This window comes from Vicugna pacos, chromosome 9 (genome assembly GCF_048564905.1).
Source record: "Vicugna pacos chromosome 9, VicPac4, whole genome shotgun sequence".
NCBI lineage: Eukaryota > Metazoa > Chordata > Mammalia > Artiodactyla > Camelidae > Vicugna > Vicugna pacos.
The window spans coordinates 19,952,123-19,975,767 of NC_132995.1; the positions used below are offsets into that span (position 1 = coordinate 19,952,123).

The following is a 23,645-nucleotide window of genomic DNA, read 5'->3' on the forward strand; positions in this document are numbered from 1 at the left end:
CAGAGACTGGAGCTGATGGTGGGGTTTCAGGCAAGTGTGGGCTGGGGAAGCTTTCCTGGCCCCAAGGTCACCAGCTCTAACTGACAGTGGCCCCTCTCTCTGCCAGTCAGGTGAGAGAAGGAAAGACTGGTATAGGACACCGCCCTGAAGGACCTGCAGCTCCGTGGCCAGGTGTGGGCCACGCATCGGGAGGCTGTCATTCAAGCTCCAGCCTCAACACACACTTGCTCTGTACTTGGGATGCCCCCACTCAGTGGCACCATCCCTGGGGGCAGGCCTGGGCCAAAGGCCACGTGGGAGAGCTTTAAACCCAGATGGCCCAGGCAGAGCTGGACAAGTTTCTCCTTATTTGCTTTACTTGTTGTCCGTCCGTTTAGATAACTCATACCAGGTGAATGGGGCTGCAGGTGCCAGGCCATGGTCACAGCATCCGGATGAACAGAGCTGTGTGCTTGGGACCCAGCCAGGGTGTGGTGAGAACATCTGACCCCACTGGAACTGCCGGTATTCCCAGGAACACCCAGCATGGTGGATGATTGTTGACATTTGCTGTTCAGCATGGTTTCAATCCCCAAACACAGAGCTGTGTCTGAAGCAAGAACGCTCCTAGGCTTTTCAACCACACGAGACAATAAACTTTCTTTTTATTATTAAGTCAGTCTGGGTAGGGTTTCTGTCACTTGCAATTAAGAGTCCCAGTGGAAAGATACTGCTTTCCCCAGCACAGGGAGGGATGAGGACAGGACTGAGAGGCCTTAGACACCTGGAGAGATGGGAGATGGGGCCAGTGGCCTTGGCAGGCTGCCCTGGACTGTGGGGAGCTCAGGCTGCAGTCCCTGGGCCTCACAGGCACCCACAGCATGGCAGCCTCTTGCCTGGCTCTGAGCGGGCCCACATACCTGACCTGAAAGGAGGGCAGGCAGGCGCTGGTTTCCCCGAGGTCTCTCAGGACCCACAGTCTTCCCTGCAGGGGGGCAGGGCCAGGTGCTGTGGTTCAAGGCTTCAGAGAGGAGGGGACCTCACTCCAGTCCTATCTTCTCTCTGTTCCCTAAAGGTGCCTGGGGTGGTCTGGAGCTAAGGCTCATAAGGGCTGAGAAATGGTGTTTGTTCCCGAGAGGCCTAAGTGTTTGTGGTTTGCTAAATGAAAAATTACCTGGAGTAGAACTAGAAGGAAGCCCATGTCCAAACAAAGGCACTGAGGGTTCAGGGAAAAGGAGCCACTCCCTCTGTGCCCGCCACCCATGGGTTGGGTGTTGTGGAGTAGTCTTAAGGGCACTAAGTGGCTTCGGGAACTCTGCCCTCGTAGGGGCCTGGGCAGTGGCATCTGCTTAGATGCCAAAATGCATAGGGGAGCCCTCCCTCAGGCCTGCAGACCCGGCGTCAGCTGTGGAAGGATGACCAGGAGACGCCGGAGGCGTAGAACTCCACGCGGCTGGGCCAGTCTCCGTCCCCACTGCCCTCCTTGTCCTCGTCCGAGTCGTCATCTTCTCCGCTGGACGCCCCGCAGACGGCCCCGGCCAGGTAGGCTGGCTGCCCGGGGGGCCGGGAGCCCTGCTCCTCCTCCTCCTCCTCCTTCCGCTTCTGGGCGGCCAGCTCACGGAAGCAGAGGCTGCAGACGCGCAGGGGCTTGGGCGAGAGGCGCGGCAGCAGGAAGCGCTCGCGGGAGCACTCGGCGCAGACCACGAAGCCGCACTTGCGGCAGTGGTGCCGCCGCGTGAGCGCCGAGAAGCGCGTCTGCGTGCAGCGCATGCAGATGTCCGTGGCCTTGTCGGGGATCCAGGGCGCCGCGTGCTCCGTGCTGGGCTGCAGGCCCGTGGCCAGCAGCTGCCGCCGCACGCACTCCTCAATGTGGCTGATCCACTCCTGGCGCTCGGTCGCGGAGGCGGCTGACACCACGAAGGACTTCTTGGCCGTCTTGATCATCCAGCGGTTCTTGGCCTGCAGGGTCTCGGGCAGCGGCTCCAGCGTCACCTCCTCCAGCGGAATGATGTGCTGGCTGCGGTACTTGCGCTTGTTGAGCACGATGCTGCCGTACACCAGGATGTCGTTGAATAGGAAGAAGATGCGCGGTTTGGCCTTCTTGCGGCACTCCTTGGTCAGCACGCCCTCGCCCAGCAGCACCCGCCCCGGCAGCGCCAGCGGCTGCCCCGACGCCCCGAAGCAGCTCTCCACCGCGGCGATGCGCTGGCTGTTGATCTCCGTGTTCGCCAGGTAGTCCACCATCTTCGGCCACTCGGCTGTCGGAGGAGCAGCAGAGGAGGCGTCAGCTGGCCCAGGCACTGCCGGGGTCAAGACCACCTCCCACCCCCCAGCTCACTAACCCATCCACCAGAAAACCCACTTACTACTCCACTACGACCCAGCAGGCCTAGATGGCCACTCAACCCAGGAAACTTGCTGTCCCAGAAGCCCACCTTAGACACGGAGTTACTGGGAGATGGGGGTGGGGGCGACTCCCCAGCGGGGCGCCTGTGGAAGCCAGCCAGGGATGGGGATGGGAAGGCAGCAGTAAAGATATGTAGCTGGGTAGTGGGGGCTCAACCCCTGGGGAACATTGGAAGACAGGGTAGAACACACCTCCACACCATCTATCCAAGGGGGAAGGATACTGAGCCCCAGCTCCCATCAGGGGCTCCTGGGAGCATGAACTATATCCAGCACTCTGGGCCTGCGCCAGGCAGAAGGGCACAGGTGTATGTACCCTGACGGTGAGTGCTGGGCAATGGGGTGTCTGCAACCCCAGCCCATCACTGACTTCCCCATTCCCCGAGCCAAACCATCACAGACCCTGCAACCGCTCACTCAGCCATGAGCCCGGAGCCCCGCCCTGTGGTCACCACCCCCATCATCACAGGTACCGTTGCTGAGTGCTTTCTCCGTGTCAAGCATGCCTATTCATTCAGTCTTCACACCAACCCTAGGTAGAACCCCCTCCTTGACAGGAAGGAAACTGAGGCTCTGCTGGTAAGTAGGCAGCCAGAGCTTGCACCTCCCCCTGCCCCCGGAGACCGAGCTGCTCAGTGCCTTCACCCCTGGGGCATGAGGCCAACTCTGTCCTCCTCTGCCAAGTGCTCAATGCTGGTGACCCCAGATCTCACCCGGGCCCCCTATGCTCTGTCCACACCCACACCCTCTGACCAACCAGACTCACAGCTTAAAGACCACCCAAACACTGCCGACTCCCCAAGTCAAGCCTGCAGTCCCGGCTTCTCCGCTGCGCTGCTCTGTGATCTCCCACCTGCTCATCTAAGGTCTTCAAACTCAACATGCCCAACACAAACCTGGCTTTTCCCTCCAGCTCCTCTCCTTTCCCAGAAACAAACCATCCTTCACCCAGTTGATGAAGCTTAAATCTAGGACTTACCCTTGAATCCCCTCCCTCCTGTATCCCCAGCATTCAACCCCTGAGCAAGCCCCATCATTTTTCTGTCTCCCACCCAGCTCCGTCCGCCCACTTCTCATCACACAACTACCAGTGAACTGAGCAGGGCGCCACCACGTCTTGCCTGAAACTGACTCTCTCCCTTTCAGGAAGGGTCCCTTTGACAATCCCAGTTCAGGCAGATTCTCCCCCTACCCAGGGCAGGGTCAGCCAACCATGGCCTCAGGGTCACATCTGTCCTATAGCCTGGTTTTGTGAATAAAGGTTTATTGGAGCACAGCCCCACCATTCATTTGTGATTGTCCACGCTGCTCTCCTGCTGCCATGGCAGAGCTGAGAGCTGTGACAGAGACCACATGGCCGCAAAGCCTAAAATATTTACTGACTTTACAGAAAAAGCTTGCTGACCCCCTCTCTGGGATATTACCCTATTTTGTTTTTTTCTTCACAGGGACCTGGTCTTTGCTTTTCTATCCATCGTCTGTGTGAGTGTTTTCTACTCTCCTCACTCAGTTCTAAGCTCCCTCGGAGCAGGAGTCTTTTCTCATTTGCTGCTGTACCCCCGATGCCTGGGACAGTGCTGAGCACACAGTAGGTGCTTCGTGAGTGGTTAGTGAATGAATGAACTGAAGCTCCCAAGGGCCCACCTTGGGAGGAAAGAGCCACCACCTCCTATCTCTGAAGAGGAAGCAGATGAGAGCTGACCCACAGCCACGGCCACCACCACCACCATGTGCACACAAGTGTACAGGTGCACACAGCCCACCGCTGGCCAAACTGATGACACACATGGTGTTTCTAGGTCACTGCACTGCAGTTCTGTCAGTCAGGCCACCTGTGGGAAGCCGATGTGGGGCCCAGCACGGGGGGTGGATGCATTATACAACAGAGGTGCCTGGCCCTGAGTCACATATCACTTGCCCCTTTCAGACCACAAGGCATCTAGATAAGTACTGTGCACACCACCTTATGTAAGAACCACTATTTTTAGGTTGCTGATCTTGGCTGCATGTTGCAAACCTAGCTCATTATCAGTGACAGCCCTGAGCCATCCTGCTAGGACCGGTCACTGGGTCCTTGCTGTGGACAGTCTGGGAACATTCCAGAGGCCACCCCAGGATCCCCTGGGCTCAGTGCTGGGCCCCAGGCTGGGCTGGACGAGGGCTCTGCTGGAGAAGCTCAGAGTGTAGCAAAGGAGGAAGACACATAAGAGCAGTGACTTTGGGACCTGCAGCAGAAACAACTGAGATCTGGGCAGAGGCGGGAGGGCAGAACATAATGGGCTACTGTTGGCTGTCACCACGACTGCACCCAGTCTGTGTGCGTCAACATGGGCTGACAACAGACCTCAGGTGCAGAGTGGAAAAAGCAACCTGCACAACGGTCTGTGTGACCCTGGGTGTGCAGAAATGACACAATATCTGAAAAGTCTTCAAGAACTCTATCTGTGAATAAAAATGGATAGGATGGAACCTCACATCCATGAGGATGGCTACTCTCAAAACCCAGAAAATAAGGGGGAGGGCATAGCCCAGTGGGTTAAAGTACATGCTTACCATGCATGAGGTCCTGGGTTCAATCCCAAGGGCCTCCATTAAAAAACTAACTAAATAAATAAACCTAATTACTAGCCTCCCCCACAAAAAAAACCCCAGAAAATAAGAGTTGGCATGTGGGAAAATTGGGACCCTGGAACCCTCTTGCACTATTGGTGGGGATGTAAAATTGGTGTAGCCACTGTGGAAAATAGTATGGAGGGCACTCTAAAAATTAAAAATAGAACTACCATACGATCCAGCAATCCACTTCTGGTTATTTATCCAAAAGAATCGAAAGCAGGGCCTCCAAGGGGGTATTTGCACACCCATGTTCATAGCAGCATTATTTACAACAGCCCAGAGGTGGAAGCAACCCAAGTGTGTCCACTGATGGATGAATGGATAAACAAAATGTGGTACAGACATACAATGGAATATTAGTCAGCCTTAAAAAGGAAAAAACCTCCTGTCACATGCTGCAACATGGATGGACCCTGAAGACATTATGCCAACTGAAATAAGCCAGTCACAAAAAGACACAAATACTGCGTGATTCTACTAATATGAGGTATCTGTAGCAATTGAATTCATAGAAACAGAAAGTAGCAAGGTGGTTACCAGGGCTGGGGGTGGGGGAGGAGGAAGAGTGGGGGAAGGAGAGCTGTTATTTAATGGGTGTAGAGTTTCAGCTTAGCAAGATGGAAAGAATTCCAGTGATGTTTCACAACAATGGGAATATACTTCACACTACTGAACGGAATGTATGCTTAAAAATGGTAAGGCAGTTACAAAAAAAAAAAAAGACACTAACCAAAATCAGGAGAAAAGTGGCCTGGGGGAGGCGACCTGAAGGTAACCAGGAATGAGGGCTCAAGTAGGATTTCACCTTTATCTATAATATTTTATTTCTTTTATTTAAAAAAGGCAGCAGCAAATGTAATAAAATCCCAATTCTGGGAGGTGCGAACATGAGCTTTTTCTTTCTCTCTTTCTAAATTTAAGGTCCTCGAAAAGAAAAGAATTAAGGACTTTGCTTGGGTCAGGAGCTCGGGGCTCTCCCGGCCTCGCAGTGGGTCACTGCACAGCATCAGGGTCCGGGGCCGCAGGAGATGCAGGAGGAACATCTGAGGTTGGAGCTCCACGTGTTCTCTCCAGCACACCTGTGTGTCAGCCACCAGGCAGAACTGGATGATAACCCAATCTTGCAGCCACAGAGCCCTAACAACACATTCCATGCTGAGACAGATGGACTGAAAGAAAAGCAGGTGGCCCCTACCCAGCCCTGTTGGGTTGAGTGAGCTCTGGAGGCTGACTTGCCCAGGTCCACCCCTGACTAGATGCTACCCAGGTGGGCAGCATGGAGGAAGTGAGGAGCAGTGCTCAGGGAGGGGAAAGCTTTGAGCAGGGGAGCTAGCCCCCCACACTGACAGGAAGAGGGAAGGCTCTTGTGCCCCTCCTTCATGGGCCTGCAGTGGGGAACCAGGTTGAATGAAGGGCCGGCAGACAGCATTCTCCTGGGGACTCCCCCAACATCTGCCTACCAGATCTGCCATGGCCAGAAATCCACTCCTGGCTTAATATGGCCTGGAGATTTTCTTGGGAAATGCAACAGCAGTCCCATCTCCCACACCCCACCCCTGAGGAATCTTCTTTTTAATTGTTTTCACCAGAAAAGTAAACCTTCCTCCCTGAGGATGGGGGAGGAGAGAGCTGAGCCCCCGCCCACACTTCTTGGCGCCGCCTGCCTCAGGACAGCCTGTGCTGACCCCGTGCGGTACCCTAGGTGCTGACAGAAGGTGGACACTCCCGAAGGGCCAGCGTCTGGGAGTGGGCAAGTGAACAGATCTGCTCTTTCTTGGAGGGTTCGGAAGGGGGACAGGCTCCTGGGCTAGCCCTCCTGAACACGAGTGCTCCCATCACCTGAGCTGGGCCAAAAGTGCTCTCAGTGAATGAGCCATGCCTGGAGTGTCACTGGATGGCCAGGGTTCTGTGCCTGACAGTCAAGGTGTCACACGTGATCTACACCAGGGCTGGCAAATCTATACCAACTCTGAACCACTGCCAGGCTTTCTAAATACAATTTATTGGAAAAGAGCCACATGCGACAGAGGCTGGTTTGCACAGCCTAACATATGTACTGTTTGGCCCCTTACAGAAAAAGTTTGCAGACCCTGATCTATACCACCACACACTGTCAAATGCATAACGCATCCACTCCAGGGACGTGTCTGTCAAGAACACGGATTCTTTTCTCTGCTTGGACACAGACTTTGGGATTTGAAAGAGGTGTCTGGAGCCCCAGCCTGGGAACCCTGTAAAGTAGGAGCTGAGAGGGGCACCCAGGTCTACCCTTCTATTAGAGTTACAGCTGGGGACATTGCCTATCAGAGAGGGAGGGACCTGGCCAAGGTCACAGAGGGAGTCAGGATGTTGGCCCTTGGGATTATACCTGGCTTCTCCTGATTGGGGCAGGGTTGATTTATCACCCGCCCCTCCTTCCCTCTAGCTGCAACCAGGCCCACCCAGCTTCCATGCTTGCTTGATTTCACCTTAGGAGTATTTACTAAGGTTCTACCACGTGCCAGGCACAGTCCTACTGTGCTAGGCACTGGGTTATAGCAGGAGCTAGTGACCACACCCTTCGGTACCAAACCACCTGGTGTGAAAGCCAGACTACGAAGTAAATCAACAAGGTGATTTCTGATCGTGAGTGCCATGAAGAGAAAGGCTGATGAGCCGGGCAGGGCTGGGATGAGGGTGGTGGTCAGGAAAGGCCTGAGGAGGAAGTGACCTCGCAACAACCTGAATGTGAAGGAGCCAGCCATGCAAAGGCCTGAGGGAACAGCTCAAGGACTTGCCCTTGGAGGCATGAGGAGTAAGAGTAAGGAGCCAGTCTTGCAGGCTCATGAGCCAAGACGAAGATCTGAGTTTTTCTCCGAGTGCACTGAGAGGAGTGCTATGATCCAAGCGTCCTCTCTGCCCAGGCGGGCTACCCCTCAGCCTGTCCAGCCCTATGCTTCCTGGAAGGCCCTCCTCCATGAAAAGAATGGTAATAAGGAAAACAAGCCAGAGGCGCCATTAACTGAGAACTTACAGCTCACCAGACACAACAGTAGGCATGTCACAAGTATTATCTCACTCAATCTGCACAAAAGCCCCACTGGGAAAGGTGCTGCCTCCATCAACAGAGTCACTGCCCAAGGTCCCAGCTCCAAGACAACCATGAGCTGCTGAAGGCTGCTCTGGACCAAACACAGAATCAGAAATCTCAAGTTCAGAGAACGGGGCCCCTCTCCAAATGCCTGACCTCTACCACCCAGTCCCTCTCTCCAGGTCATGGGGCCCCTTGGGGTGGCCTGAACAGGTCCATTAGCTTGGCTGGGTTGCCTAGCCCTCTTCCTTCCTTGGGGTGGGCCGGATTGGGCAGGTCCCTTATCTCAGCTGGGCTGCCCCAACTCCCCATCTTGGCAGCCCTGAGGGCTGATGTGTGCAGGGACACAGGCTGAAGTAAGAGTCAACTCTCAGCTTGCACAGACCCTACTGGAAATTACAGGCCCAGGAAGACATCAGCACTAAGTAGAAATTATGTGCCGAGAATGACCCCAGCAATGATCCTCTCATCCTCCTTGGCTTCTGACCATCTCTGGTGGTGAGATAACTGTGCTGTTCAAATTCCAAACAAAAATATCCCTAATCAAGTTTCAGTCACTCAGAACGTCCATTTTCCCACCTGAGAAAGGGGCTGATGACAGCTCTCCCCTGCACAGCTCTTTGGGCGTTCGGGGAGAGAGGGGAGGAGATTCCAGGTGATTCCAGGCTGGGAAGGAACTGCCACCTCTCTCTCTGGGCCTGCCTCAGTTACTCCCTCTGTGAAAAGGGAGAGTAAACCCAGCCCTGTTTCCTTCGACAACTCCCATCGAAAGTCATAAAGTCAAACGCTTCAGGGGCCAGGCGGTTCCTAAATGAGGGAGATCAGAGAGAACCCAGGCCACCCGGAAGGTGCTGCCACCCTCCCTCTCCCACCCCCTTCGCTGGGGCAATTGTCCCAGCCCACTTCTCCAGACCCCCACAGACTGGGACCAGGGAATGAGGCCCCAACGACGGAGGAATCCGTCGAACAGGAGTCGGCAATCTCCGAACCATCTTCAGACTGCGGGAGCGCTGAGATCCCCGCAGCCCCAGGGCTCAACGCCCACGGGCGCCTCCAGACATTTTCCGCCCGCACGTCGCGCATTCCCTGGGGACCGTGCCTCGACCCCCGCCAAACCCCCTTACCTGTTCCCACCCCGCTCTCCCTGGAGCGCCTGCAGACCCCACCCCGCCTCCAGCCCCGCTAGCCAGCAGTAAGCGCCCTGCTCCGCGCCTCTGCTCAGGGGCAGAGTCCGGGATGGCCCGGGCTGCGCGCCCGCCCCGCCCGAGCCCGGAGGCCACCTCAACGGGGCAGCCCGGGGAGCTTGAGCGCGGCCGGCGGGAAGCCCGCCTGCTCCGCTCTCCCCAGCCCGGCCGGGGCCCCTTACCTCCTCGGCCGGGGACCCGCGCGTCCCGCGCTCCGCCGACAGTCGGTCCACCAGTCGGCACTCGCCCGCCGCGTTCCCCTAGCCCGCGGGGGCCAACTCGGGCCACCTCAGCCGCCGCGTTCCAGCCCTCCCGGACACGCCCCTCGCGGCGGCTCCGCCAATCGGAACCCCGGCGCGCGGCGGGGGCGGAGCCTGGACGCCAACTCCTGGAGCCCAAGTTCCCCAGAAATGTGCGCAGGCGGAGCGGCCCGAGTTTGAGTGGGTCGGCTGTGCGCGCCCGCGTGGGCCGGGCCTTTAACTTCTCGTTCGTTCCTGGGGCTGACTCTGCAGTCTCGAGCCCCGACCCTCCCAGTGTCCCTTTCTGTCACCGTGCTCCTCCCGCTGGCAGCTCTCGCCCCACGGGAGTCTTAGTCCTCGCCCGACTGGGGCCTGCGGGCCAGGGGAAGGGGGAGGGAGGCGGTGGCTTTTTGCCTTGTGCCGCCTCTGGCGGGCTTCCCTGCTGCTAGCTAGCATCGTCATCTCTCTGCAACAGAGAGACTGATAATCATAATATTAAAAATCAGCAGCATTTTATCTGCTTTGTAATTTAAACTTTTTACAGTGGAAACTTTAAAACATACGCTGTAGGAAAGAGACTAATATAATGGACTCCGTGTACCCATCACCCAGCTCCAACATTACCAGTGAGTTATGGTTCCCCACCCATGACACTGAAATCAAAGTCCAAGCTGCAGCGCTCTGCGACTCAAGGGCTGTCTCAGCCTCCCTCTGGCCTCCTCTGAACACTTCATCTCCCGCGAGCTTCTTCCTGTTCTTCAAAACCCCAAGGTTTTTTTCACCTCCAGGCCTTTGCACTTCCTTTTTGCCTCCAGATCTTCCCATGGCTGCATTTTTAGCATTTAGGTCCAACTCAAACTGTTACCTCTTCAGAGGCTTCCCTGAGCCACCCCATCACCCTCATCTACCTCACCCCGTTTTATTATTTTGTAAAGCACCCTCTCAACCTGAAGTCATCTAATTAGGTCACTTGTTTATGTGTTCATGCCATGTCTCCCCGACCTAGGCTGTGAGCCCCGTGGGCTGGACTGTATTCATCTTGTTTGTTCCATTCTCTCCAGTGCTGAGAACTGAGTTCAGAGTTCAGTGAATGTCTGTTGCACAGATGAGTTTGTCTTGCCAAATAAGGCAGACCTGGGCACTGTGAAGAGGGGCTGGCTCAGGCTAGGGCAGTGCCTGCTGGGCCAGGGCCAAGGCAAGAGACAGCAGCAGGAGGAAGCGCTGATCCTGCTCCAGGTGCCTAGGTCCAGACCTCTGACTCTGCCTGGGGCTCGAGCCTGGAGGGCCGGTGCTGGGAGGCGTGAGCTGAGCAGTGGTGACCCGCTCTGCTGGGCGGTGTGGGCAGAGGCTGTGAGGTGGGGCACGCAGCCCAAGTGGAGTGGGGCCAAGACATGGGCACATTCCGACAAGGGAAGGGGATGGGGCAAGACAGGAGACAGCAGGGAGAGGCCAAGAGAAAGAGGAGGGATGGAGACAATAGGCAAGTGAGGGGCCACCAGCCGTGGCCTTGGAGAGTCCACATCCCCCGCCACCCCCCTACCTCCACCACTTTCACGGCTATTAATGCTCACCCGACAGAAGCGTCAGCCTCACAAAAGTATCTAAACGTTTGTAAAATGCATTGTCAACACTTCATCTTGAGAGATGACACACAGATATAAGGATTTTCAGCTTCTCTTAAATCAGAGGACTTCAAGATTCTGGTCCCCTATCTTCACACAGAGTTGTCCCCTTTAGATGGGACACATATTCTCCCATTCACCACAGTCCCCACCATTCTCCGTGGTTTTTCTCTCACCCTACTTTACCCAGTTTTCAACCTGCAATTGAATAAGCATTTGAATTTATGAATTCCGATGGTATAACAGGGCCTGTACACCAGACAGAGGAGAGAGAGACAAGGCCCCAGGATGCCAGAAGCTGAGTTGTAACCAGGGAGGTCACTTGGGACATTGAGACACTGGGAAATGCCATCCCAAGTGTACACATGCTCGTTGTGGGCAGGGGGAAGGAGTGGGGGTGGGGGATGGAGGGGGACTTAGAGCCTAGCCTTCAAGGCCATGTTCCAGTGCCAGATCCCCCACCTCTCTAGCAAGAGGGAGCTTCTCCAGGATGGTAGGCCCTGCCTGGGGTGAGGTGGCCATGGGAAGGAAGCTGGAAAGCCCTGTGAAGGCTTGTTTGAGACAGCTCTCTGGCATCTAAGTCTGTGCCTGGCACAGAGCAGGTATCCAGGAAACAGAGGCCTTTTCATGGTTCTGGAAAATCAGAGAGAAAATGCATACCTGTTGGTCCTGGAGTCAGAAGACCCCAACTAGCTTTGTCTCACTGCTGGTCCAGGGCCCACGGGGGCCTCCGTCTCCTCATCTGTCCTTCCCTCCGGGGATGACATTCTATGGAAGTGGGTGGAACTCTGGGAAATCCCCTGGAAGCAGCGCAAATCTCACCCTCGAGCCGTCCACCCCTTCCCACCAGGGACCAGCCGTGGGCGGAGAAGACCTGGGTGGAGGGCTGTGCTCCTCCAAATAAGAGGAAAAACTCGTGACTCAGGGAAAGGCAGAAGTTGAGTCAGCCAAGCCACAAGCTGTGGAAAAAATGAAGTCTCCCTGAGGCTTTTTCTGTTCCTTAAGTAAGAAGCCCTATCTGAGGGAAAACTGGTTTCCAGACTTTGGGAACCAGGCTCTCAGGAAAGCTCCGAGGCTCAAGGTTTTCAGGTTAGAGGTTCCAGCAATCACCTCTGTGGAAAATGCCAGAAATTTGTACTGGATTGATTGTTACCTTTCTGCCTGAGTGCCAAGCACTGTATGTTAAAGATTATGTATCATCTTATCTCTCCCCAGGCTAGACCTGTCATTTACAGCTCTAGGCTTAAGACAGTGGGACAGATGCTAAAGCACCTGGGGTGAAGTATTGAGACCAACAGAAATGTCTCAGCAAGAGCAGAGAAAACAGGGAGCGGGGTGCGGAACATTAACAGTGGGTGATTCTAGGGCAGGGGTCAGCAAACTTCTTCTGTGAAGCATCACATAGTAAATATTGTGGGCTTTGCGAGCCAGGATCCATGCAGTAATTACTCAATTCTGCTGTTACAGAGTGAACGGGGCGTAGACAGTGCGCAGGCGCTCGGCAAATGGCACTTTGTTTTCGTGTGTCATGTGAAAGCTGCTTCTGAGTTTTTTCAACTACTTAAAAATGTGAAAGCCCTTCTTGGCTCATGGGTCCTACAAAAACAGCTGTGGTTGGCTGGCCCCTGACTTACAGCTTTTCATCATACTTTTTCTTGCAACTCTTCTGTCAGGTTGAATGTATTCAAAACAGAAGTGGGGAAAAGAAAGAAAGAAAAAGAAAGAAAGAAGGAAAGAGGGAAAGAAGGAAAAAAAGGAAAGAAAGAAAGAAAGAGAAAGGAAGGAAGGAAGGAAGGAAGGAAGGAAGGAAGGAAGGAAGAAAGGAAGGAAGGAAACAGGCCATCCTACTTACAATGGGCAGATCTTGAACTGATCACGTCCCCATGATTCCCCATGCTGCCTTCTTGGTCAATTACACACCTGAGGCTGCGTCTCAAGGCCTTGGAAATGTGGGACATTGGGGAAAGACGTCTATTTAAATGGTTACGAAGATTAGTTTTAAAGGAGGACATCTGAGATGCTTGGAAACTGATTTCAAAAGAAAAATTTTTCAAGATTTTTAGATTTTGGATTGCTCAAGCATTGGATTTGAAACCAAGACCACATCTATACTCTGAACCATGAAACTGCAGTGGCTCCCCCTCCCCCTCACCCTGCAATGTCAGTATTTATTCCTTTCCCTGGATATGTTTGCTCCCGTATTTGTCATTCCAAATCTGCACATCCTTTTCGTGTTTGCGGACATTACTGTGCCTGTTCCCATCGTGGGAGTCCCCATGAGGCTCTGAGTAGGCCAAAGGCAAGAACAAGAAAGACAAAAAGAAACACTGCCCTTTGAAAAATGCTTCAGGTGGATGAATAAATATTTGTGTCTAAGTATAACCTTCACAATGATTTAGACACACCCAGATAGGGTAAATAAAGCCAAAAGGCCTCTGACAGCACTGGTTTGACAGGGTTCCATTTGAGTCATTCATTCATTCATTAAGCAAACAGTTATCTGACACTCTTTGTGCCACCGCTGAGCAGCAGATGCAGAGATGAATGAGGCACTGTCTCTGCCCTTGTGGGGCTCACAGCTGAGCAGGGCGCAGACCTGTGAACAAATGCTTATCCGTGAGTAGCAAGAAAAGCTCACCACAGCAGAGGACAGAAGACAGAGCAGACGTCTTCTCTGGTGAGGATGGTCTTGGTTGGATAACTCATCTCAGAGCACCATTTTGGCATTGAACAGTCAGCCTTTGGGGTCTGGCTGGTGGAGAACTCTTCACCTGCTGCATTTAAGGCAAGAACAGGAATTTTAAGGGCCAGGAACAAACAAGCAAGCTAGAGAGAGAAAAAGGCCCAGCTCACGGTGTGGGAGAGGGCCAGGGGAAGCTCTCTGGCTGAGGAGTGCATGGAAGAAAGTTTCAAACGGCAGGAGTGGGTGATATTCCATTTTGAATTATTTGCTGAGTTGCCCAAGATGCCCCACATCTTTGGCCATTACCCTTCAATGCTTCATAAAATCCATGCCTTTGCTGTTGGGGGAGTCCCACAATTGTCCCACTCAACCTCCGTGGTGGGCAATGCAGCAACATCTACCACATTGAAAAATGCCCAGAGCCTTCTGTCCAGCTGGTCTAGTTCTAGACATTTATTCTGGTGCAAAAGGATATATGCTCACATTTATCCATTGCAGCTTCGCTTACAGTAAGAAAACAATGGGGGAAACCCAGATATCCATCACAGATGTCCGTCGATGGCAGACTGATTAAATAAATTATAGCATATCCATGCAACGGAATGGTTGAGCACACTTAAAGAGAAGCAGGCAGGTCTTCATGTCCAGATGTGGAAGGATTTCCAAGATACAGTGAATGAAAAAAGTAAAGTGCAAGATTGGAGTAAGTGTGAGTTCCTGTGTGAGTATGTATGAAAAATATTGCTGGAAGTATTCACAAGAAACTGGCTCCAGCAGTTGCCTCTGGAGAAGAAAATGAGCAGCTCACACACATGGGAAGGAGACTCACATTTTATACCCCTTCAGCGTTCCCCCCACCTCCCAGTCCCCTCCTACACTGGAAACAGTGAACCTCCGTAACTCACGGGATATTGTGGAAGTGACAGAGTGTGACTTTCCAAAATATGTCATAAAAGACATTTTGGCTTCTGCTTTGCTCTTGGATCACTCGCTCTGGGGGAGGCCAGCTGCTTAGTCATGAGGATGGTCAAGCAGCCCTATGGAGAGGCTCACGTGGTGAGAAACTGAGGCCCCCTGCCAACAGCCAGCACCAGCTTGCCAGAGTGTGAGGGAGCCATCCCAGAAGGAGGTCATCCAGCCCCAGAGAAGCCCTGACATGACCAGCCCGGGCTGACGTCTTAACTACATCCTCCTGAGAGACCTTGAGGCAGACCCATCCAGCCGAACCACTCTCCAATTCCTGGGCCACAGAGACCGTGTGGCATAATAAATGTTTATTGTTTCAAGCCAGTAAATCTCGAGCTAGCTTGCTCTGCAGTAACAGATAACTAATACATCTTTTGAACTGTGTACCTTTTGCATGTATGCATGTCCAAATAATGGTGGTGGTAATGATGTTAAAACTCATAATCATAACCACATCCTAATATACACCGTGGACTCCATGTGCATCATTCATGCATGTTACCACTGGGTAGATATGGGGTGGAGAGATGGGAACACTGCATGGGACAATGAACTCTGGACTCAGAAAGGGCTCCACAGGAGTGCTTGGAGGAGGGGAGGAGGAGCCTGGCTTCCAGGTGTGTGTGTAAGGGGTGGGGGGCACCTGCACAGGCAATGGAAATCCCTTAGGTGCAGAAGTTTCATAGTAGCTACCGGCAGACCCTTTATGTTTGGTCAGCACATTGGATTTTAAAATCTGAACTTGATACCACCAGAATTGCTAAAATTATAAATATCGACAATATGAACTCTTGGTGAAGATACGGAGTGACTGCGTGCTCGTATGTTGCTGAAGAGAGTACAAATTCTTTGGAAAATCATCTGAGAGTGTCTGCTGAAGCTCAACATATGCTATCGTATGGTCCAGACATTCTACCCCTAAGTACATATTCAGGAGAAGTGAGGGCACATATCCGACAAAATAAATATGCAAGAATGTTGTAAAAACATTGCTCACAGTAGCTCCAAAAATGAATACAACCCAAATGCATACAATTCATACAATACTTCTCAGCAAAAGAAGACTGCTACACAAAAGAACATGTATCTCATAGGAATGAATCTCACAGACCCAACGTTGGGTGAGGGGAGTCAGACGTTGAAGGGTATATGCTGTATTATTTGAAATGCAAAAAAGGCAAAACGAATCTACAGTGATAGAAATCAGAACTGCGGTGACCTCGGAAGGGGCTGATACTGACTGGGACAGGGTGGGAAGGAGCCCTCCAGGGTGCTGAAAGTGTGTTATAGAATCTTATTTATCTTGATCTTGGAGATGACTCCGCATGTGTATGCATCTGTCAACATTTATAAAACAGTTTGCTTAAGATTTGTACACTGTATTGTATGTGTGTTACATCTCAGAATAAAATAAAAGTAGCTTACATCTGAGCTGAGTGCCTGTTACAGGGCGAGCACATTCTGGTTCCCTGCAGACCTCGATCCTCCCCAGCGTCTAGACTCTAAGGCTAGTGTGGTTCCTGCAGGACATGCCCTCTGCTGGTGTTTCGTGATGCCGCTCCCACAGTATCCCTGGGAGACTGGGTGGGGTGGGCAGCTGGGGACGGAGGAGAACGTATTACTGGGATTTTCTCCACCGCATTGTAGCCAGCTCCCCTACTGTGGAGGCTGAGTGCAAATGCATGTGATATTGTGATTGATAATAAATATATATTTGATCTTGCCCCTGTTCCTGCCACAGAGCTTCTAAAATCCTTGGAATTTCCTAAGTGTTAAGAACAATAATGGTGTCTCTTTTCATGTTAATGAGGTGACCTTTGGGACACACCTAAGTGTGGGTGCTGGTTGCGAAGAAAACTTGCTACTTGATTGTGAGATAGGGAAAAGGGTGGGGCACAACCTGTAAAAGAAAGACACAGCCATTGAGGATGCCACAAAAACTGGTTAGGACCAACTAGGCCCAAGATGGCAGAAGATTCAACTTCCAGCAGACCTCGAGCCTCATTAGGAGCTCATTGTAATACATTAGCATGCTAAATGACACGCCCACAGGCTCCACGACAGTTCCCAAGCTGGCCATAAAAGGCCCCAAAATGGGCAGTGGCCCAGTTCCTAGAAATCCCCACCCCTTCCCCCAAATAGTTGGAATAATCCTCCCACTTAATAGCATACGAAATTATCGAGCCCCTAAAAACTGAACATCCCCACAAACTGGGGGTGCTCTCCCTTCTGAGGTGGACCACATTCTGCCTGGAATGTGTATCTCTCTGAATAAACTTGCTTTCACCTTACTGTGGCTCCCTCTTGAATTCTTTCCTGAAAGAAGCCAAGGACCCTCACTTGGTGCCTTGTCCCGTGGACTCGCTGGAGACCTGGGACATGACCATCCTCTCTTGCCACTCCCCCCTCCCCCGCCCCCACCATTCTCCCACCGCAACATTAGAGGGTCAGAACTTCAGTCCCTCCCTCTCCTCCCATCTCAGGGCAGGAGAGAGGCTGGAGATTGAATTGGTAGCCAGTGAGCAAAGATTTAATCAAGCATGCCTGAGTAATAAAGCTTCCATAAAAATTCAAAAGGATGGGGTTGGGAGTCTTGTGGGACTGAGCCCTTAACCTGTGGGATCTGATGCTGTCTCCAGGTAGTGTCAGGACTGGATGCAGAATATTAAAGCACTGCTCAGCCTCCTGCTGCAGGGGGCGTGGTTAGCTTATAGCCCTGGAAGCTGCTTTTCTGATTCCACTCCTTTCATGCCAAAGTCCTACTCCCTCTAGATCACTCATAGCCAAGGTCTGAGCACACGGGAGTGAAAATACTGGCCCGTTCCTGTGAGATGTGGGACCTTGGTGAGTGTCTTAGTCAGTCTGGCCTGCTATAACAAATTATCACAGACTGAGGAGCTTAAACAATAAAAATTAGTTCTGACAGCTCTGGAGGCTAGGCGCCTGAGATCAGGGTGCCAGCATGATTGGGCTCTGGTGAGACATTCTTCTGTATCCTCATGTCAGCTGAAAAAAAAATTGCACAACAGATAAGTTCAGATATACGTTTTGTGCAGTGGACAGACTGAGGATTTAAGCCCAGGAGACAGGCTCTCAGATAGCTCTGAGGGACTGTGCTGAAGTGGCAAGGAAGGAGCCAGGATATATAACAGTTTTTGTGGAAAAAAAAAAGCCCCTTCAAAATCAAAAATTCAAAAACCAAAACCCAGGTAGCCAAATATCAAAAAATTACTGCTAATTAAAGAAAAAACAGATATCTTAAGTTAACGAATTTAGCACTTTTCTAGGTATGGGAAGACGTAAGATTCTGGGCTTAGAGAACTCGTTCCTTTAACATACACCTTATCTGTCTAAGACCGGTATCCTGTTTTTCTCTACCCCGAATCCCTTCTGGGTGCACGGTTGGGGGTGGCTTCAAAGGCTGGTGTCTTGATGGCCACAACATCCTTTGTTTTCTGATATAGCTGGCGACATTCTGTGTCCACATTCCTGTGGAGAAAGGAGAGAGCTAGCTAGCTCTCCAGCCTCTTCTTATAATCCCATTTATGAGGACTCTACCCTCATGACCTATGTACCTCCTAAAGGACCAAATATCATCACATAAGGGATTAGGTTTCAAAATATGAATTTTAAAAGGCAGTCAGTCCATGACAGACAACCCCGGATCAAGGATTCTCCACTGGCTGGGAATGCGTCCCTGGAACTGCACTGCAGTTTGAGACTCTCTACCCAATTCTGCTTTCTCCTTTCTATCCAGGTATCAGACTGGCATGGCAGTCTGCAGGCTCTCCCCGCTTTTTCTGGCTACCTCTTCTTTATCCTTCATAGGTCTTCCCTCCAGTATATCTCCTGCAGGTCTGTTCCTGTCTTGTCTGCTTATGAGAAGACCCCAACTAAGACACAGATGTACTTACCAGTGGTCCTCTTCTCCCACTACTCAAGACCCCATCTCCAGACACCTTTAAAGTGTCTAGACATCCCGCCTCTGCTCTTCCCTCCCCTTCCTTCCTGTCTCCCAAACCATCATCTCTCTCCTCCTCTCCAGCTGAGGCGATGGTAGGGCTTTAATTCACCCTCTCTTTACATCTTAGGGAAATGTTCTTATTCTTTTTTAATTAAAGAATCTAATTCAATTTTTAATTGAAATATAATTGGCGTGTAACATTAGTGTCAAGTGTACAACATCATGATTCAGTATTTGTGTTGAATTGTGGTATGATCACCACAGAAAGTCTAGTTAACATCCATTACCACACATTGTTACAATTTTTTTCTCTTGTGTTGAGGACCTTTAAGATCCACTCTCTAGCAATCTTCAAATATACAATACAGTGTTGTTGTCTATTGTCACCATGCTGTGCATTACATCCCCAGGGCATTATAAATAATGTTGTACCTTTTGACCCCCTTCACTCCTACCTCGGATGACCACCAATCTACTATACTCTGTATCTATGAGTTCTTTTTTTTTAATTACACATATGAGTGAGATCATACTCTTGACTTACTTCACTTAGCTTAATGCCCTTTAGGTCCATCAGGTTATCACAAATGGCAAGATTTTTTTCCTTTTTTTATGGATGAATAATATTTAACTGTATGTATACACCATATCTTCTTTATTTATTCATCCATCAATAGACACTCAGGTTGCTTCCGCATCTTGTCTATTATAAATAATGTTGTAATGAACATGAGGTGAATATATCTTTTCTTTTTTTGTATATATATATATATATATATATGTGTGTGTTTTTTATTGAAGTATAGTCAGTTTACAATGTTGTGTCAATTTCTTGTGTACAGCATAATGTTTCAGTCATACATGAACATATATACATTTATTTTCTTTTTTTCTATTTTCCCCTTTTCAGTTTTATTAGGTAGAATTATTACAGTTCGACTGCACGTACACATTATATTGCATGTAAATACATATATACAGTGTATTCCCCTTTAGTTTACATATAGGTACTGATTATTGTTTCTAAGAACAGATTAGAGCTTTAGCTTTTTAAACTTACATAGATATCAAAGGAATAAAGCCAACTATAAAATAGGAATCAACAGAATGCAGTAATCCAATCACAAAAGACAGTCACATGTGCTCACACATCATACATTCATTTTCATATTCTTTTTCACAAGTTACTAAAAGATATTGAGTATAGTTCCCTGTGCTATACAGTGTGAACTTGTTGTTTTGAATATATATTTCAAGTTAGTGTTTTTGTTTCCTTTTGATAAATACCCAGAAGTAGAATTGGTGGATCACATGGTAATTCTATTTTTAATTTTTTGAGGGAGCTCCCTACTGTTTTCCATAGTGGCTGCACCAATTTGTATTCTCACCAACAGTGCAAAAGGGTTTCCTTTCTTCCATATCTTCACCAACACTTGTTATTTCCTGTATTTTTGATAATAGCCATTGTAATAGGTGTGAGGATATCTCATTGTGGTTTTGATTTGCATTTCCCTGATGATTAGTGATGCTGAGCATCTTTTCATGCATCTGTTGGCCATCTGTGTGTCTTCTTTAGAAAACTGTCTTTTCAGATTTTCTGCCCATTTTTTAATTGAATTGCTTGTTTTTTTGTGATTGAGTTGCATGAGGTCTTTATATTTTTTGGTTATTAACCTCTTAACAGATATATAACTTGCAAATATTTGCTCCCATTCAGCCTTCTCATTTGTTGATGATTTCCCTTCCTGCGCAGAAGCCTTTTAGTTTAATGTAGTCTCACTTGTTTATGTTGCTTTCATTGCCTTTGTTTTTGGTGTCAAATCCCAAAAAAATCATTGCCAAGACCTCGATCAAGGAGCTTACTACCTATGTTTTCTTCTAGGAGTTTTATGGTTTCAGGTCTTACATTCATGTTTTTATTACACTTTGAGTTAATTTTTGTGAAGGTGTGAAAAAGTAGTACAGTTTGATCCTCTGTATGTGGCTGTCCTGTTTTCCCAACACAATTCATTGGAGAGACTATCCTTTCCCCATTGTACATTCTTGGCTCCTTTGTCATAAATTAATTAACTATATATCTGCATGGGTTTATTTCTGAACTCTTAATTCTGATCCACTGATCTGTGTGTCTGTTTTTCGGTAAATACCATATTGTTTTGATTACTATACCTTTGAACATAGTTTGAAACCTGTAAGTATGACCCTTTCAGCTTTGTTCTTCGTTCTCAAGATTGCTTTGGTTTATTAAGAATTTTTCTTTAATTTTTCTTAGACAGAAAAATCATCTCTTTTATAACACATTCTATTCTTGTTTCTTGAGACAAACACCAGCAGTGTCTTCATAAATGCCCCATGAAACCTCCCAACTTAGACTCCTTAAAGAGGAGGAGGAAGGACAGTGTTTTCAACAAATGATGCTGAAATAACTAGATATCCATACACAAAAAAATGAAGCTTGAAAAAAAAAACCAAATATAAAAAAGCAAACAAACAAACGAAATGAACCTTGACCTACATCTCATAACTTAAACAAATATTAACTCATAATGGATTGTAGACCTACATGTAAAATGTCAAACTATAAAACTTTGAGAAGAAAACATTAGAGAAAACCTTTGTGAGCTTGGGTTAAGCAAAGAGTTCTTAGCAGACATCAAAATCATGATCCATAGAAGAAAAAGTGATAAATAGTACCTTATCAAAATTAAACTTTTGCTTTGTGAAAGACACTTCTAAAATAAAAAGAAAAGCTTCAGACAGGGGGTAAATATTTACAAACCACAGTCTGACAAAGGGATATTGATCCAAAATATACAAAGAACACTCTAAACTCAAACAAAAGGAAACAAACAGCCCAATTAAAAATGGTCAAAATATTCCAGCAGATGCTTTACCAAAGAATATATATGGATTGCAAATATGCATGTGAGAAATACTCAACAGCACCAGACATTAGGGAAATGCAAATTAAAATCACAATGAGATGCCACCACATTCCTATCTGAATGGTTATAAAAACCAAACCAGGACAAAAAACGGTAATGCCTGGTGCTGAGGAGAGTGTAGATCAGCTGGAACTTTCATACCTGCTACTAGGAATGCAAACTAGTACAACCACTTGAGAAATAGTTTGGCAATGTCTTTAAGAAGTTAAACATACTCTTACCTGTGACCCAGCAATCTCATTCATAGAGAACTCTCATTCAAGAGAACTAAAGACTTTTATTCACACAAAATCTACTGACAAATGCTTATAGCTGATTTATTCATAAAAACCAAAAATGGAAGTGGCCTGAATGTCCTTCAGGTGGTGAATCAGTCATAATAAGGAATAAACTACTATAAATCCAGCAATGAGGATGAATCTCAAACACATTATGCTAAAAGAAAAAAAAAATCCCAGACTCAAAGGCTACATATTGTATGCTCCAATTTATATGACCTTCTGCAAGGGCAAAACTGTAAGTATGGAGAACAGATCAGTCTCGCTTCTGGTTGTGGAGGGGGTGAATACAAGGTATGAGGGGAACTTTGGGGATGAGGGAAGCACTTCTGTATTCTGATTGTGGTAGTGGTTATGTCAGAGCAGGCAGACAGCTAGATATGAGCAGAGAAAGAGGGACACGGGCCAAATGGCAGGAAACCACGCATCATGAAAACAACAGGGGTCCCTGGGCAGACGGAAAAAAGCAGGAACCTCTGGGCTGATAAGTGGTCACACATTTTAGGATGATGAGCAGCCTGGAGGCCGACAAAGAAAGGTGGGAAAAGGCAGGAATCTCCAGTGTCCGACTGCAATCTTTTGCTCATTATGCTCTCATTTCAATAAAATTAGCCATGCAGATTTGAAGTACCCATCATGCACTGATGCCATGACACTTCTGATCCAGATTAAACAAGGGCAAAAATCCCTCCTCCCTTCGGGAAGGTGGAGTTGGGATGAAAATCAGGGAAAATGACCCCAAACTCTTCCCTCTCCAATGAATATTCCACCCATTCATTTTTACACTCTGTGTAAGCAACTTGCTAAAAAACCTCAGCACATCTGCTCACCTGAGCCTGCCCGCTCTCCCCTGGAGAGTGTACTATCCATCCCTAAATATATACCCACTTTACTTTCTTAACCTCCACATCCGGTTTCTGAATTTTTCCTTTGATGGGACAAGAACCCAGTCACCACCGGCAATAGTTACACTATATACATTTGCCAGAACGCGGAGAACCGTACACTGAAAGAATGACATTTACTGTAAACTAAAAAATAATGCAAATATTAGTAAAACACATAATTAAATAACTTGTAATTTGAAGTCTCATGGCATGTATAGCATTTTGTACATTTGTTTTTCACATGGTTGCCAAGTAACTGGAGTTTATGTGGGTACAGGCGTTTCAGAAGTTTGAAGTGTTGGATTTTCAAAAGAAATGGCCAAGTCTGGAGTTAGGGTTTGGTGGCCATCCAGGCATTAAAGGAAATCATGCTGGAAAACTTCCAGGTGACCTATTGTTAGGAGAGGAGGAAAAAACAAACAAGCACAATTTTTCATTGCCAAGGACTCTGTCCCAATATGCTTGCTTTGAGGGGAGGGGGAGGTAATCAGATTTATCTACTTATTTTAATGGAGGCACTGGGGATTGAACTTAGGACCTCGTGTGTGCTAAGCATATGCTCTACCACTGAGCTGCATCCTCCCCCCATGATATGCTTTAGGTAAAACTCCTTCTTACATTCTCCTAGGGAATTTTTCAGCTATTTCCTGACTGAGAGGCCAGGGATCAGAACTTCCCTTCCCTTTTCCAAAGTCACAGGAGGGAATTTCCCAGGTAAGAAGTCAAAGTTTTCCTCCCCTAAACCTAAACAAGCTGAACTCTGAATAAGTAAAAATAAATCAGCAAAAACAAAGACACACAACAGC

The 23,645-nt window shown here is 49.1% G+C and overlaps 1 protein-coding gene across 2 annotated transcripts; it reads right to left on the minus strand.

Annotated features, from left to right (window-relative positions):
* Window positions 1–622: 622 nt before the first annotated feature.
* PLEKHF1 (pleckstrin homology and FYVE domain containing 1) lies at window positions 623–11,956 on the minus strand. 2 transcript variants are annotated; one of them, XM_072968806.1, is made up of 2 exons: window positions 11,777–11,956; window positions 623–2,237 (listed from the first exon to the last, which is right to left on the minus strand). In XM_072968806.1, the coding sequence occupies exon 2, from the start codon at window positions 2,221–2,223 to the stop codon at window positions 1,381–1,383; it is 843 nt and encodes a 280-aa protein (XP_072824907.1). In that variant the 5' UTR covers window positions 2,224–2,237; window positions 11,777–11,956; the 3' UTR covers window positions 623–1,380. The 2 variants fall into 2 exon arrangements, with proteins under 2 accessions (XP_072824907.1, XP_072824906.1); XM_072968805.1 differs by lacking the exon at window positions 11,777–11,956 and adding an exon at window positions 9,438–9,720.
* Between the last annotated feature and the right edge of the window lie 11,689 nt (window positions 11,957–23,645).